Here is a 17,171-nt window from a genome sequence, read left to right on the forward strand (position 1 = left end):
AGTGCTACATGTTTACTTTGGACATTTTTATATAGCATGTAATGTGTCATGTATATGATGATAAACATGTGTGCCAACTCCTTTTTCTTTTCATTTTTAGGTTATACCCTAATGCACCCCTCCCTTACCAGACCCTACTTGCTTTCTGAACCACCGCTTCACACAGATATAATACATTATGAGAATATTCCAAAATTTGAGTTAGTTCGACAGAACATCCTTAGGTAAGACTTTGGATTAATGCTTCATACGTACTTGCTGCATGCATGCTTAAGCTTCAGTGGAAATTATGCTGTACTCAATGGTTACAATTCAGCAGCTGCGATTCACTTTGGGGTCTTACTGGTGTTTTTAGTGGGCAGATTCTCCATACATCCAATAGGAAATCTCATGGTTTTGAATTGTGCTCATAGGTTCAGTTGCCATAGTTTAGTTTAAGGCTGCAATCCATTCTCTTCCTGCAAAAGTACCATTGAAATTAATGGGGGCAGCACACAATTATATGAGCTTGCTTACGGTTTCCCAACATTTCATTGGGAACATTGCTCAGGAGAATATTGGGTTGTCCACAGGCCGTCATCCCAGAGCCAAATGGTACTTTCTTCCATTTCTTCTGGGGATGTGTCTCACCGTTTTGAATACCTAATCACCAGATACTCATTCTGGATTTTATTTCCCGTTTTTAAAATCCAGGTAAGTTCACTGGGGTGACAAGGGACAGTCCTGTCCTCTGTTCACATGTTTGCAGAGTATTGTTGTAACTTTTCTATCCTACTAGCTCTTATTTTAACAAAGTTAATTTGTATGCACAGTGGAACCTCAGTTCTTGAACATTTCCATTGACGAATGTTTCAGAACCCAAATGCCAAAAACCCGGAAGTAAATGCTTCCGTTTTCGAACAAGCCTCGGAAGTTGAACAGCTTCTGTTGAGTGTTTTTCAGTTTTCTCAATTGAATTTACTGACAGCCCTTTGTGCCTCTATTTTTGAACGTTTCGGAAGTCGAACTGTCTTCTGGAACGGATTACATTCAAAACCGAGGTTCCACTGTATCCTGATCTTGAAATCATGACTCGTAAGTCAATATAAACATCATTCCCATCCCCATTCAGCCATTAATAATTTTTACAGACTACCTCCACCCCAATGGATTTAACGAAGTTGTGCGGAGATGCCAATAGTGGAAACATTGATTCTACTGGTGTGTCCCAATTGTAATGACAACAGATTTTTCAGCCTACTTCAGTCTCTGTATTATTGCTGTTACATGTTTTCAAGGCTGCAGCTAGCCATTAATCTTTAAACCCTACCTGTATTGTCTTTGTTATATAAACTTTGGTATACTCCACATATTTGACCACTCACAATTCAAATCGCTTTACTAAATAAGTCTTGACTCTAAAATAAATAAGTGTTACCTTTCTTAGGCTTATTTATCTTGTACTTATAAAACAGCATGGACAATAAACCTGAGGCTGCAAATATATAAACACAGAAATCAACTCTGTTGGTTTTGCTGTATGTCATCCTGCACTTTTAGTTCTGTGTTCTGCCATATAGGCTCATAAAGGAATTACATGGTTTAGAACAGACATGGAAACCATCAGTTACTTGAGAGAAAAATGCTAGGCTATCAAAACACATCAACTTGCAAAGGACTGGACAGTGTTATACAGTCTTGCAAATAGCTTTTATACATTCATCCGCAGCTTCTTAATAACCTTTTCCCACTTCCATTCCCTACTCACAAAGTACCAGGGCACCATCCTTTCTGTCTGTCTGGGCCCTTGTAGACTTCTGAACCAAATGCCCCTCCTGGCACTTTAAGCTTGAGAGAGGTGGCAACAATAATACCCCAGCATTCCTTAGCTGGGGAAATTGACAGCACAGTGCTATCTACCACAGCCTGTCTAGATATTGGGAACACCTGGTGTGGAAGAAAATGGCCATCCTTCAGGGTTGCCCTGTGCACTGATGCACAAAGTCTGTTCCATAGTGCAAAGATTTCTGAGCAAAGCAAAGATTAATTTAGCAGCTGATAGGAAGTGTTGTCATTTGTACTGTTGAGCATACAAGCAGCTAACTGTACCTCTGCTGCTAAACACAAACCAATGCCTCTGGTGATTTCATTCCGCTGGTGATATTATCACCGAGATCTCTCATCCAGAACCAGTCCATCTGATCAGAGTGGTAATACCACAACCAGCAATGTTCTGGGTGGGGAACTGGTAATTATGATGTAGCAAAGCATTCCACTTCCATTTTAATTAAGAAAAAATTCCTTAAAGCCCTTCTTTAAGCAATCTCATTTTAGAGTAAACAGAAGCCTCAATGTTTTTCTCCCTGTTTAATAAGTGATGGATATTGTTTGTTTCCAACTTAGCCTCCCTCTAGGCAGTCAGCTTATTACTGTCCCGGTGAACTCCTCACTGTCTTGGCATGTCAACAAACTGCGAGAAATTGGGAAGGAAGCCTACAATGTGAGCTATGCTTGGAAGATGGTAAGTGACAGAGCACCCTTTAAAATATGCTAATGTATTGACACGGAAGGAGAATTTTAATTGCAGCAGAACAGGTATTCTTTTCTTAATATTTCCAAGAATTTTGAGTCTGTTGCATGGCCTCTGGGCTGCATGTTATCCGCATAGAAGCCTAGCTCTCAGTGCTGAAGGTTATACCCTCAGTAAATTGTTATACCCTTAGTTATAGCCTTAGTAAAGCTGGAAGGTAGTCAGGTGACAACATTAAAGGGCCTTACTATCAGCACTTGGTGCTGTCAGTAGATTCCGCTTTTTCTGTTTGCAGTTACCATTTCAATTCAAAATAAAAAAGGGTTCCCCACCCCCTCTACAGACCGACAAAGCTGTCCACAAAGGTAAAATGTTGATTTGCAGGCATGGTTTGAATCCAAACTACATCTGCAAGCACACAACTTCACTCTCAGTGAGCTCACTTGCTGAGGAACAATAGATTGTCTCTTGGTGGCCAAGTCTTTACTGTTTCACATATGACGCCATATATGACCCCAGTGTGGGACAAGTTGGCATGTGGTAAACAGCCTCATGGAGCAAATCAGGACCCTTGTAAAGCACCGTTAAGCTTGCCACCACTGTTCTACATGATCCAATATTCTAAAAAGTCTAAACTTCCCTGAAATTTCTTTTCTTTGAAGTATAGTTGGGATGAATTAGGAACACTGGTTCCCATATACTTCTTGCCACAGCACTAACATACATGCCAACGAGGAGGACTGACATATGTGACTACTCCCAAATCATACCAGATCTGAGCATGGCATTTTCATAGCTGAGGGTCAATTTAAATATTCAAAATTTTAACTTGTCATGTAACGATGCCAACTCAAACAAAATATTTCATCACAATAGTGTAATGCGTCAATTTCAGAAAGTTGGAAGGAAACCTCACTCCTAAACTTTTGATGTGCCTCTTCCAAGTTGCAGCACAGTCTTCCATGTTGCAGCACAGAATGGCTTTGACAACTTGTCAGCCTCCATGGTGAGGACAAGAGAGAAAAAAATGGATTGTATGCTCATTCACAGTGTACAGAATTATCTTTTGCGGCAGATCTATAACTGCTGACTTCCTGGGGCTACCTTTGTGAACTCAGAGCTGTGTAGTTTTCCCTCAGTAGTTCACATCATTAAACTACTGAATTGTGCCTGTACTACTTCTTTGTCCTAGCCATTTTGGGTTGTTGTTGTTTTAAGAAACAAGAAAATATTTAGTTGCTGAGCCACTAACCTAAAAAATTTTTTTTGCATGTCTCAATAGTTGCACATTTAGAAGTACTCTTCTAAAATGTTATTATTAATTGCCTTCCACAAGGCGATGTGCTCTAATTATATAACTTGTCCAAATTTTAATTTTAATGATTCTTAATTTATTTTAATACAAATGCTTTCCTTATTAACTTTGACGATCTTGTGGTTGTTTTTATTTTAGGTTCAAGATACATCATTCATTTTGTGTATTGTTGTGATACAGCCAGAAATACCTGTTAGACAACTTAAAAATCTCAACACCGTACCCAGTAGCAAGCTGCTTTACCATCGACTAGATCTCTTGGGCCAACCCAACGCTTGCCTGCATTTCAAACAACTTGCAACCTTAGGTAAAGCGTTTATTTTCTGAACTCCATCCATTCACCAATCCATTGCTGTAAGCTAAAATAGTTATACATTATCAAATCACCAGCCGGGAAAACCCTGTTTGATCCTTATCCAATTGTTATTTATATAAATAGCATCTAAGATGTCCATTTCATATGTTAGATAAGGAGAAGCTGAACTCTTGCAACTGTTTTCTTTTTTGTATGTTCAGTGAAAGATTTCAAAAGACCCACTTTCGGGTGTATGAAAATCCAAAGGAATTATTGGCTTTATGTCCCAAGTCCTGGGGACTAATCCCAGCCCACACAAAGCAGTGCAAAGGCTGATAGTTAAAACTCCAGGGAACTATGTGGTTCCATAGCACAGCTCAGGAGAACAAGGGCCCCAATCTCTGTGCTCATCTGACCAAGCTCTGGAGCATCCTCCTATTTAGCTGACCTAAAGCTTAGAAGGGAAATCTCATCATGTTTCGCATGCAGAAGGTCTCAGGTTTAGTTCCTGGCATCTACTCTGCCTGAAACTTTGTGGAGCCACTGGTGTGATTCAGTATACAACAGCTTCCTGTCTTTCTAATTGTGTTTCACCCTTCCAGCTTTGCTGTCTGATAACTCCAGATACCCTCTGTTTTCAATGGTGTTGCCTGTCTCAGCCCAGCATAGGCTTTGGTACTCTTAACGGATAATAATAGAGCGAAAGTCTGCATGTCTGCCCTTGCTGCTGCTGCTTTCTTTCAGCCGCTCTCCACATTCTCCAAATCTAATGGGCCAGTCAGCACTGTGGTTAAATGCTACAAAGTGACGTGTCTTGAGATTGTCAGCTTCATTAAAAAAAAACGAAACCCTCGTGAAATAAGTATACCAGAACCAGGTAGCTGCATAATTTACCTTTCGTCAGAAAGGTTGGGTATGGGTAGTGTTGCTATAGTTTTTCAAAGCTGAGCTTGATTCTCCTTGCTGTCAAATAAATCATTAGCAATAACGTGAAAACATTGAAGTTCTTGCCAGTCATGCTGTATCCTGTTGACTTTGGAATTATGCAGATTTTATTCCGAGCTATAAATATTTAATACCATCAATCCCTCTGAAAGAAGCCAGAAGTTAGAACTCTGGTGAGAATATACTTTGAAATATTTTTAATTGGTGAGTTCAGAGATTATAAAAACTGTGTAAAACTTCTGAATGCAGTGGAGCATCTTTTTTTTTCTTTTCTGAAAAATACCTTTAAAGTTTTGTGTATTAAAATAAAGCACATTCATTTTAGAAATTTGCCCCAGGTTTTTTATGCAAAATACTTTTGACAATTTATTTTGACATTAGTGTTCAGACCCAGTTCCTTGTGGAAACAGCTTTTCACTTCCTTATATGTTGTCCCCTAAAAATGAATATGGCCCATAAAGCTTCTATCACATTGTGCCCTCTGAGGAATGACCTTCTTCCCCTGCCATCTTTTGAATAAGACTAGACCAAGTGAAAGTAGGCAGTCTTGTAAGCTTCTTGATATCACAGAGTTATAGAATTGTAGAACAGACGAGTTGGAAGGGACCCCAAGGGTCATTTAGTCCAAACCCCTACAATGCAGGAATCTCAGCTGTAAAGCATCCACGACAGATGGCCGTCCAACCCTCTGCCTAAATACCTCCAAGGAAGGAAGAAGTTAAGACACTTGTTTAAAAACTATTAGCAAAAGTAGTTTTATCGTTGTTGTTGCTGTTGCTGCTGCTGCTTATTTAAAGATCTAGGAATAAATTTCACTCGGCTGATTGAAAAAAATATGAGAAAAAGAATCCTCAACAGTTTTAATTCATATTTTCCATCCGGTCATATTAATTCAAGCGTGTTCAATGCAAAACTAACATTGTTAAGTGCCTAAGAACCCCTCCACACAAATTTTCTCAGCCTAGGCAAGCTACTTATAGCAAAATTTGCTTCTTATAGCAAAATTCAAGCTTAAACTGAAGAAAGTAGGAAAAACCACAGGGCCGGTAAGATACAATCTAAATCAAATCCCTTATGAATATACAGTAGAAGTGATGAACAGGTTTAAGGATTTAGATTTAGTGGACAGAGTGCCTGAAGAACTATGGATGGAGATGGTTGGACAGTGTTCTCGAAGCTACCAGCATGAGTTTTACCAAACTGCGGGAGGCAGTGGAGGACAGGAGTGCCTGGCGTACTCTGGTCCATGGGGTCACGAAGAGTCGGACACGACTAAACAACAACAAGGCAAACTACTGTCTTCAGGTGGCGTGTGCAACCTTGACAGCTGCCTGAGGTGGTCTGAGAAGCCTGCCTTCACTCCAGAATAGATACACCAGGGCAGACATTGCTTATACACCATTGGGCTGCAATCTGTATTCAGGCTGACTCATGTACACGCAGGCGGCTGGCTACCCACCGCTGTCTTGCTGTGGGTGGAGACTCTGGGAAGTCCATATGGACTGACAGATGTGGACACCCCAAACGGAACTAGTTGCTGAGTGCCCCAAAAGAAGCAGACCCAAGTCTTTCTCATCCTTTCCTGTACCCCTTAAGGTCCCAGGCACTAAGACCTGCCTCTAGTAGCTGCTAGAAGTCCCGTTTCCCTATGACATCCTTCAAGCACAACAGGTGTTTCTCTCCTACATTTAAAGCTCCTTCCCTTTCTTTACAATTGAGGAAAGGGAAGAAGGAAAAGCTTCAGTAGTGTACTGTTGCTGCAACAGTACCCCCTGGTGGCCACGTACGTAGCAACACTGATGTTTGAAAAGCATCTCTTGGATTATTTTTGCGTTTTCATCCTGGGTTGGGCTGCTCCAGTATGTTACTAGCAACAGCAGCACTGAGTTTTCATATGGCTGGGTGTCAGGGATATATTCTGATGTTGTGTATATTGCATGTATGTTGCCTTTCCAGAAAGCCCTACGGTAATGCTGTCTGCTGGTAGCTTCTCTTCTCCTTACGAGCATCTGAGCCAGCCTGAGACGAAGAGGATGGTTGAACACTACACGGCATATCTTAGCGACAACACACGCCTCATTGCCAACCCTGGTCTGAAAGTACGTTGCTTCATATGCCCTTCGTTTTTGGCTTTTTACCTTCTTTGGTTACCGTGATAAGTCTTGCTGAAACATTTATTTGAGTTTCCTTGGCTCCAGATTTTCAAGAAGCATCTGGGTTTTTGCTTTCTCTGGTGGAGTCTTTGGCTGCATCCCTTGGTTTTCTGCTAGATCAAATAGATGGTTTGGTTGCAATTTTTGCACTTTCCTCAGTGCCAGGAGTACTTTGTACTTAGCAACACAAGGAGTGAATTAACTTGGCACATGAGGAGTAAGAATGATTCTTTCCCGGGCTGGAAAGAATAATGTTAACTGAGTTAATACATACACACACACACACACACACACACACACACAGCTACTTGGACTCAAAAGTAGATTCCCAAAGATAGTGAGATAATGCTGTGTAACCATTTTAAGAGTTCTCAAGTAAAATAAACAATATAAAGGTTTGTTGGATCACGTGGGTGTTATCAGATCAGTGTTACAACACCAGGAACGGAGAACACTCTTTGTATTTGGGAGCATGGAATATAAAGCTGGGGACAGTATTTAGATCTACCCAGAGTAAAACATAAAATACAAAAATGCTAAGCATTTCCTTAGTATATTTGTTTTTTCATTTCTTGAAATTTGCTGTGTCCATCTGGTGTGAGAAGATTTTAAAGAAGTAATTGGGTTTAGATTATCTCCGATGAGTCTTTAGGAAACCCTGCAAGCAGCTTATTATCTTTTCAGGCAAGTCTTAAAAGAACCCTGCTAGGTCTGCCTTTGTTTTGCAGTTCTCTGTCAGAAATGAAGTAATGGCTACCAGTCACGTCACAGATGAATGGATGACACAAATGGAAATGAGTAGCTTGAACAGTTACATTGTCCGCCGTTACATAGCAACGCCCAATGGGGTGCTCAGAATTTATCCTGGTTCCCTCATGGACAAAGCATTTGATCCCACTAGGAGACAATGGTGAGTTTTAGGATCCCATTATGAAAGGTTTAAGAAAGCCTTCTAGGTTGATAATTTTGTATGTGAGAGAGAGAATATTTTGTGCTGGATTCGTAAAAAGTCTTCGTGGACTAAACAAGCAGAATTCTTCTCTAGTGAAATAGTATACAGTGATGAATTCAGTACTTTAAATCTGTAGTGGATATTGCACTGGATGCTTGCGTTTTCCAAGATAGCTTCTTTTTCTTGCCCTTCTGTGCAGCAGTGAATAATGAACGCATCTGCATATGGTTACTAAAATCCACCTTCCTCATAAAATCCCTTCCAAGCTTATCTCGTGAGGTTCTCATTATGAATTTCATATTCTTGTGGCAATCTTGAATCTCACTCTTGCATACAGCAATTACCCCCCCCCCCCCCGGTTCTGGAGATGTCTTATGCTCTTAATTCCACACATAAGATTATGCTAGTTTTAACAGTAGTCTATTAATTATGCACAAGCATGGTTTAAGAAAATGTTTTGTGTACACAGTAAATGTGATAATAAACATGAGGGAACTCCTGAGTGTGTTACATTCCATATGCTCTGTTGAAATAAGCCATCCAGGTGGGGGTTGCAAATCAACCAAGAAACTAGTTTATATACCAAATGCAGGGTTTCCCCCTCAAGCTATTCACACTGTCAATCACTTCTGTCAAGTCTACTGGTGCGGTTTTCTCCCCTCTCGCTCTCTTTTAAATCTGCTCAGTGAGCAAAATACAGGAGAAATAAGATAACCATTTTCCAGCTATCCTGTTATTCTACATCTCAAATGTTTGCATTCTCCCCCTCCCCAACAAGAGTCTGTCTTAAGAAGCTTGTTACAGTAACCTTGTTTTAATTAGCTGGGTAGTCCTACAGTATATTTCACAACCAAGCAGCAGGCCCGAAGGGGCTGTCCCTGAAGCAGCAAGAAATATCACAGGAAGTAAAAGCTGCAGATACCTCCAGAAAGGTTTATTTAAACAGCAAATACCCTTCATGTTTTGAGTGCAGAAGTTCATCAAGGGCAAATCTCTGAAACAATAACATACATCACCCGTTGCATTTATTTTATTTCTGGAGTTTATTTCCTATCATTCTCAAGTATAATCAACGTACACATGCAAAACCTTTTTAAAAAAAACAGTAACTAGAAGTTACTCTTTAAAAAAATGTTGATATAGTTTAGGCACATTGGCTCCCGAAAGCGTAAGCAAGCTACATTCACTTTGCACATAGTTCAGGTGTGTGTGTTTTTTAGCAAAATTCAGGTTCCATGTGTTTTGCAAACTCCCCACCCCAGCCTTCATTGTTGCCATGCAGAGTTATTTTATTACTTTAAATATGCTTATTTTCCTTTCTCTTAGGTACCTCCATGCTGTGGCAAATCCGGGATTAATTACTTTCACTGGGCCCTACTTAGATGTTGGAGGAGCTGGTTATGTGGTTACCATCAGTCATACGGTTCATTCTTCAAGGTAGATTTGTTTTTGGTAGTGACCAACGTCCTTGAGCCACAATTAAACCTGGCTAATATTTTATGTAAGAATCTCCTCAGATTCAACTTCCTGGAGGAGTAGCTATGTATCCAAGCTCTAGTTCAAGGGAACTAAACCATGCAGAGTGTATTTTGGTGGCATCTGAAAACATGGGCTATTAGACTTTTTGAACGCTTTAGTTTTTGTATAGCAAGTCTATATAATGCAAGAGGTGATGAAGCTAGATAATAGTAGAAGAGGCAGTGGAAGCTTGGTGTCAGTGTGGTGTGTTTTCATTTTATTTTTACCTAGCTATTTAGTTAATTTTGTGTTTATAGACTTGTTAAGGTGCACAGAGGTTGTGTGCGCAAGTTTGCATTCCCCATCCCCTATCCAATAGATGAGTTGCTACTTCTATGGCATGGATGCTTCTTCCATGTGGTTAGGGTGCCATATTGCAGCAATTGGTGACAGGCTAGTGTGTTATTGTAGGCAGAGAGTTACACTTTGGTCAGGGAGAGCCTCATGCAGCCATGAAATTTTACCCAAGAATTATTTAAGAACTCACATGTGAAACTGCTGATCTTCTAACAAAGCTGTGTAACTTGAGCCTAAAATCAGTCTCCATACCTGAGGATAGGAAAGTGGGCAAAGTAACATTTTTAAGGGATCTAAGGAGGATCTGGATAATTACAGGTTGGTTAGCTTTTAATGGGTATTCTGAGAAATCTGTGGAAAGCATTATTAAACATTGAATTACCAAGCATGTAGACGAATAATCTTGCTGAAGCAGATCCAGGATTGCTTGTGCGAGGGTAAGCCCTGTCTCACTAACCTAGAAATACGAGGGAAGATCCTCTTATGAACATAGGAGCCAACTCCTAAGGACTGAAGCCCCGCCCCCCATAATTTTTTTGAGGGGGGCAGCCCCCACAAAGTTGATGGGTATTGCCATTCAAATGGTGTGTATGTGTCATAGCTGTCAACTTTCAGATTTGAAAATAAGGGTTCAGCAGCCTTGAAAATAAGGGATCAGCAGCCTCACCTATCCCGGGGACAGTCTACGGGATATCTAACAATCCGGGATAGCAGCGGGAAGCAGCGGGAAATGGTGCTGGATAAGGGAATTTCCCACACAAAAAAAGGGAAGGCTGACAGCTATGGTATGTGTGTGCCATGTCTTGTGACTGATTATGCTGGGTGGGCTTACCTCACCTCTCCCTCCCAATATTTTATTCAATTTGGCACCCCTGCTTATGAATCAGTAACTGGTTCAGAAACAGGAAGCAGAGAATAGGAATAAATGGACAGCTCTCCCAATGGAAAGAGTGTAAAAAATATCAAGGGTCAAATTCATGTGTTCACAAATGATATGGGCTTAGGGGGCAGCAGTACCTCAAGGTTGTTAAAAAGGGATTGCATGGAGCTCAAAAGGATATCTTGAAGCTTTTACTGCTTTTATTCTCATATATTGTACTCCCCCTTGAAATTTTTTTCATAAAAGTGTGGATTATAAATACGTACATAAACAAACAAAACAAAATATATAGTACAGGTGGGAAAATGGTACCAGATGTCTGAGAACAAGGAGATGGTTCCCCCCCCCTCTAAGTATTATTGTGAAAAATATGCCAGTATAGGCTCTCGGAGACTGTGTTTTATGGCCCTTTGATGTGTCAGTTGCTAAGGCAACAATATGTAGTCTTGAGCTGAGGAGCAAAATAGGGGTATCAGCAGACCTCCACATATGGGCAAGATGTTATCATTTATTCACAGCGGCTCTTACTACTTCTGCATCTTTTAAGCTTTAACATACACAACACATACCAAATAACCATACCGTCTCCAGTTTAAATTATCATGATTGCACCCAGCTAATGTTGGCTGTCCACAAAATTTTATTTTTCTTGTGTTAGAGGGTTTTTGTTCTGATAATGTAAGATTCCCCAGCTTCCATTAAAAAAAGGGGGCACTTCCTCATTGTTGGGGTGGGGGTAATATTGAAAAACAGAATAATTGACACATTGGATGAAGAGAATGAGAGGGCAGATTGGCAGAATTTAATTCAGGTAGTGGAATGCTAAAAGATGCACTGAATTAGCCTAGGGCGGTTCCACACAATCAGGGTTTTTTAAGGAGTGGTGGAGGTGCTTGGCACAATGTTTGTTTCTTATTTGAAATTTATGGTTCGCATTGTGCATTTCTGCTGGGAAGTTACAGGACTTGCACTACATGTGGCTGGTCAGTAGTTCTCAGACTACTGGGAGGTATACCTGATCGTGGGCTAGAATTTGAGACCCATTTCTCTCTCCCCCTTCCCCCATTTGTCGCATGGAAAGGGATAATGGGAGAGCCAGTTTGGCATCACGGTTAGAATCTCAGACTGGAATGACCCCCACTTATCTCCCTGGGTCACCTTGGACCAGTCACTATTTCTCATCCTGTTTTGACTTCTGAATACAGTATGGATTTGTTCTGTATATTTTCTGGGTGTTTGCTCTGAAACTCAACAAAAATTACATTAAAAAACTTATTTCTCACCCTAGCTTAACCTCCTAGGAGTGGAACCTTAAAAACCCATCACATTAATTGTGGCATAAACTTTCATGGGTTGGAGACCACTTCATCAGATGCATGGAGTGTGGTCATCAGCTGGCAGATATGTATCCATGTGATTGTAGAACAGGGGGGTGAAAGAGTATATAATGAGATCGGAAGTAAATGTCACACACAAAGTGCAGACAGTAACAGTTGCCTTAAAGCTTAAGCTCACAGGGTTATTGAGAAGGTAAAATGGGGATGGAGAACCACACATACCACCTTGAGTTCCATGGAGGAAAGATGGGTTATAAATGCAGTACTGTCACTTGGGCAGTGGGTACCGCTGAATAGGGAAGAAACTGAGAAGACTAGCCCGTGATCTTGATTCTCCAGGATCTTTAGGTCTTATTCTGTCCATCCTGGCCCCATGCTGGAGTGTTCCCATAACTGTTTTTTAAAAGCTGGCTGGAATGAACAGCAGCACAGTTAGCCTAGGATGGTGTGCCTACCAAATCCAGAAAGATGCTGGTTGTGCCTAAACAGGTGGGAATCTTTGCAACCAACAGAGGGCCAAGAAACCGAAATGTATATTCAGTTGTCAGTGCAACAAATCCCCCGTGGATATGAATTTCATATTCCCGGCGTGCCTCATCTAGAGGTTCATGCTTAACACAAAGATCAAGAGGTCGCAGATGGAGTGGTCCCTTTGGGAGAAATGTTTGTCCATCGACAAGCTGCTTCTCTCCATACTAATTTTGCCGTGCGGCTCTATTATCCATTTCAAAGGCTGCTTGGTTTCATTCAGGGCCTGATCATTTGGTGCACAGTATTACTCCCAAGTTTACACTATAGCATAAAACCTGCTTACGTTGAAGTGTTCCAACTGAACTCGTTTGTGGGTAAATTATACTTTCTGAAAGGATTAGTTTGCGGTAAAGGAGCTAATTTCATGGATTTTTAACAAAAAACGATGAAGTAACTATTTCATCCCAGCCCTTATTAATCATACAATTTTTCTACTACAAGGGAAAAAAATAAAAAAGGTATTTTCAGAGAACATAATTCATCCACAAAGCAGTTAAGTCGGAACTCTTCAATGTAAGCTGATTTATTTTAGGCTGAAGTCCAAGTTTTCTGACCTAGATGGTGGGTCACGCTGTGTCCATATTCATTTTAAACCCAACCCTTTCAAATGGGAATTAGAAGAAAACTCTAATGGGGGGGGGGGAATGACCTTTCAGCTTCTTGGAATTTAAACATCTTTACAGGGAATTCATATTCCCTTTCTCATGATGGAAGGATAAGTGAAAAGCTGTGAAGAATTTTAATAAGCAGAAGGTCTGAAGGCCACGCAGTTCCCCAGAAGCTGAAAGGAATCTGATCCTTTAAACAGCATCTATCCGCAGAAGGCAGAAGTATTTCTGTAGCTTCTGTAATGCTTCAGGGGACCTGCAGGCCTGTGATGAGCCAAGGGATTTGTTGTTGGTTTTTTGTTTACCATTCAGGATTTTTAAAAAGTTGATCTAGCACTGCTCTATTTTAATGAAAACTAGTACTGATATTTTTTAAAAGACAAAAAAAAAATTATGACTGATTGCTATGTGTCCTTGCTACGTAGCGGCTCCGCTGTGCTTTCATAAGGAGAATGTTTTGGTAAAGATCATATTTTGAAGCGAAACAACATGTTATAAACAATTGGTTTGTGACTTTCAGATGCAAAGAATGCTGAAATGCTCCAGTTCATTGTATACTGCCAAAGAATACAAACTAAATTGTGGTTCAAATTTTGAGTGTTACTGGACTTAGCTGCCAGATAGATACAAAATTGTGTTTCCTCTGTTAACGTTTAGGCATGGCCCATTCTCACAAGAATTTCCATTAAGTTAATTGCACCTGGCTCACTTTCGTAACTCCTTGTCCAGTAAGAGCGAAATGTTTTAAACATATGCATACATTTATGCAGTTCAACAATCAGAATCTTCTAGAAAGTTCCATTAAGAGACATATCCGCTTACTCGCCTACTTACTTGACTTGCATTTTATCTACTTTTATATTTATCAATGATATGGAAGATTCTGAGTTACATTAGTCAGGATTCACAGGAATCTTTATCCAGCTTTATGAATGTGGAACTCAACAGTATGATTTGTCAAGGTGCTGAACATCACAATGAAAATGGTGTCATGCTTTACTTTTGGTCATTTATTACGCTGTCCAAGCATATTGTAGGATGGAAGTGATAGGAGGTGCAAAATTTTAATTTGCTAAAGTCTTTTTTAAAAAGTCAGGTATGGACCAATGAGATTCAAGTTCACAATTCTCGAGAAACTTAATCAAGTTCCTCATGGCTTTCTCATATCTGATATTGTTTTCTGTCAAAATAGGAAGGAAATGGGCAAAAACAAAGAACCTGACCCTTAATTGCATCAACTACAAATGTACTACTTCCCTACCCTGACGTGCCAGTTTACTGTTTTTGCCCATTGAAAATTGTGGTATTTCATAGAGTAAAATTGTTTACCACCACATGTGTGTTTACCTGAGACATGTATGTTAGTTGCTCTTTCTGTTAAGTGTTTTACCTAACTCTGAGGGTGGAATTGGTTGTCTCTGTGATCTAGTGAGAGGCCATTATCGTGGTTTATGAGCTCATGGAGCAGGCTGATTCCTCACTGATTCAGAATCCATAGTCTGCTTTTCATTTGACATGTCCATGACCACTATAAAATATAAAATGTTTTGGGCTTTTTTTGATAGCATGTCTTTCAAGACCTTTCTACCCCTCTTTATTGTTGTAGTTCACAAAAGTCTTCAGGCCATTCGGTTGCTGTGATGGGCATTGATTTCACTCTGAGGTATTTCTACAAGGTTCTAATGGACCTGCTGCCTGTTTGTAACCAAGATGAAGGGAATAAAATAAGGTAAATGTGTGTTAGTTGCATATTTCACAATGTTTTACCTGTTTTAGAACTCTGTTCAATAAAGTCTCTCACTCAACATTTTTTTAAAAAAACAACAACACATTGCATTGCAACCTAAATTCATTATCCTTGTCAAATCTGTTGAAATCTAGAAGCATAATCATGTTGAGTGTGTGAAGCTCTTAACTGCTGAATGGCTAAAAAACGTAACCATTTTAATCTGTAGCAGCAGGGAGATAGAAAGCAGAGCACCACAGAGATTAACTGGTTAACAGTGACAAGTGCTTTCATAAACCACTAACTTTGCTATCTAATATATGACATTAAACTATCTTCAAACAGCTTAATATTGTTGACCTGCGACAAAGATGTTAACCCTTGTCTCTAAGTTTGGATAAAACAGAAAAAAACTAGTTAATTAGAGATTTCCTGGTTTGTTTGGTGGTTTCTTAAGTCAACATGTGATCACCCAAACACTCTCCTATTGTTTTTTGGCTGCTATCTTAGATTATGCTAAGTTAAGTATCCAAACACCTGGTCTCTCCATCAGAGAAATTGTGTTTGGACAATTGCAGTTGCTTAATAAACGGAGATAGGAATGAGCCTTTTGTGCTCTTATCCAGCTTCTTTGCTACTTTCTTCATGTGAGCCAGCAAAAAAGGCAGGAAGACTTCAATTAACTGCAGTTTCCTGTTTCATCCATACTGAGGAATTAAAACAGGATCTTAAGCGAAATCATAGCTTAATATCCTGGCATGTTCTGAAGCTGTTAACCATGGTTTGTCTCTTTGGATGAAACAGAAGACTATAGCTAATAGAAGATTTCCTGAGTTGTTCATTCCCTTGCACAAAGGTGGGGCAAAAGGGTTGTGTGCACACCCAGGAGGCTCATTCATATCTTGACTTGTTCTCTACTCCTGCCTTCTGGTTTGCTCTCCAATCCTGATTACTTCTTGGTCTCGACTCCTGACGTTTTCTCCAACTCTACTCTCTGGTTGCCCATGGATTCTGATTACCTTTGGGTCCTGGCTACCAGCTATCAACACCTGGCTCTTAAATACCTTCAGAATAGTCCCTCAAAAGTCTCAAAAAGCAGAGTTCTGTGGACAATGCTCTTGAAAATTTAAAACTGCACCATTATAATCCAAATGCCAGCGAAAAGTAAATTTTTTGTGACCTGCATGTTATGAAAGTTAAGCTCATTTGAATGTATTTGTTTATTTTGCTTGTGTTAGTTGTGGTGATGGGCGAGAAGCAGTGTAGGGCACTGAATTTCCAGTGGCTTCAGAAACTTTGCTCACCGTTTAGCTGCATATATTCTGCGACAGATTTTCATGATTTTCAGACATGCAAGACTACAAAGTCTCTGCTTCAGTGAACAAACAGAAATGTGCAGAATGCATCTTGTACCAAAGCCTGTGATTTGTATTTGTCTCCACAGCTGTTTCTGCAAAATTGCTCTCAACATACAATATGCTAAATGTACTTTTATAGGTATTCTCACCTAGGTTTCATTTTATTGTACCCTGTTGGGCAGGTGCTTTATTATGGAGGACAGAGGATATCTTGTGGCACACCCTACTCTTATTGACCCCAAAGGCCATGCTCCAGTAGAACAACAACACATTACACACAAGGTTTGGCTAAGTCATTGTACTTATCTCTATCGATCTATCTATCATCTATCGATCTATCTATCGTGAGAGATATATAAATGTTAATTTAGCAGCTGCTGTTGCTTTGTAAAATAAAATAAAAAGTTAAAATCCTTACCTTTTATTTGCAGGAACCTCTGGTGGCAAATGATATTCTAAACCATCCAAACTTTGTGAAGAAAAACCTTTGTAACAGTTTCAGTGACAGAACAGTCCAGAGGTTTTATAAATTTAATACCAGCCTGACGGTATGTATGGCGTGTGGGAGGGGAGATGTATGTGTGTTTTTGTTTGGCTGTTTGTTTTCTTGCAGCTGGATGCATGAAAAATAGTAAAATACCATGAGTGGAATTCAATACCACACTACTGTGACAGTTCCATTGGCACAAGTGTCTCTTCATGTCCAAAGGAGCAATCTCCCCTATCATCTCCCCATGTGCTGTTCTG

At 40.0% G+C, this 17,171-nt stretch overlaps 1 protein-coding gene across 3 annotated transcripts in view; it reads left to right on the plus strand.

The window, feature by feature from the left end:
- CACHD1 (cache domain containing 1) overlaps positions 1-17,171 on the plus strand; it is a 123,031-nt gene that overhangs the window by 89,931 nt on the left and 15,929 nt on the right. For all 3 annotated transcript variants that reach the window (XM_083447976.1, XM_083447977.1, XM_083447978.1), the window contains 9 exons: positions 101-224; positions 2,383-2,500; positions 3,963-4,131; positions 7,021-7,163; positions 7,946-8,127; positions 9,496-9,606; positions 14,947-15,069; positions 16,607-16,706; positions 16,856-16,972. In XM_083447976.1, coding sequence (XP_083304102.1) covers positions 101-224; positions 2,383-2,500; positions 3,963-4,131; positions 7,021-7,163; positions 7,946-8,127; positions 9,496-9,606; positions 14,947-15,069; positions 16,607-16,706; positions 16,856-16,972 — 1,187 coding nt within the window. The remainder of the gene's footprint in view (positions 1-100; positions 225-2,382; positions 2,501-3,962; positions 4,132-7,020; positions 7,164-7,945; positions 8,128-9,495; positions 9,607-14,946; positions 15,070-16,606; positions 16,707-16,855; positions 16,973-17,171) is intronic.

The sequence above is a fragment of the Podarcis tiliguerta genome (assembly GCF_965153285.1).
Source record: "Podarcis tiliguerta genome assembly, chromosome: 6".
NCBI classification, from domain to species: Eukaryota; Metazoa; Chordata; class Lepidosauria; order Squamata; family Lacertidae; genus Podarcis; species Podarcis tiliguerta.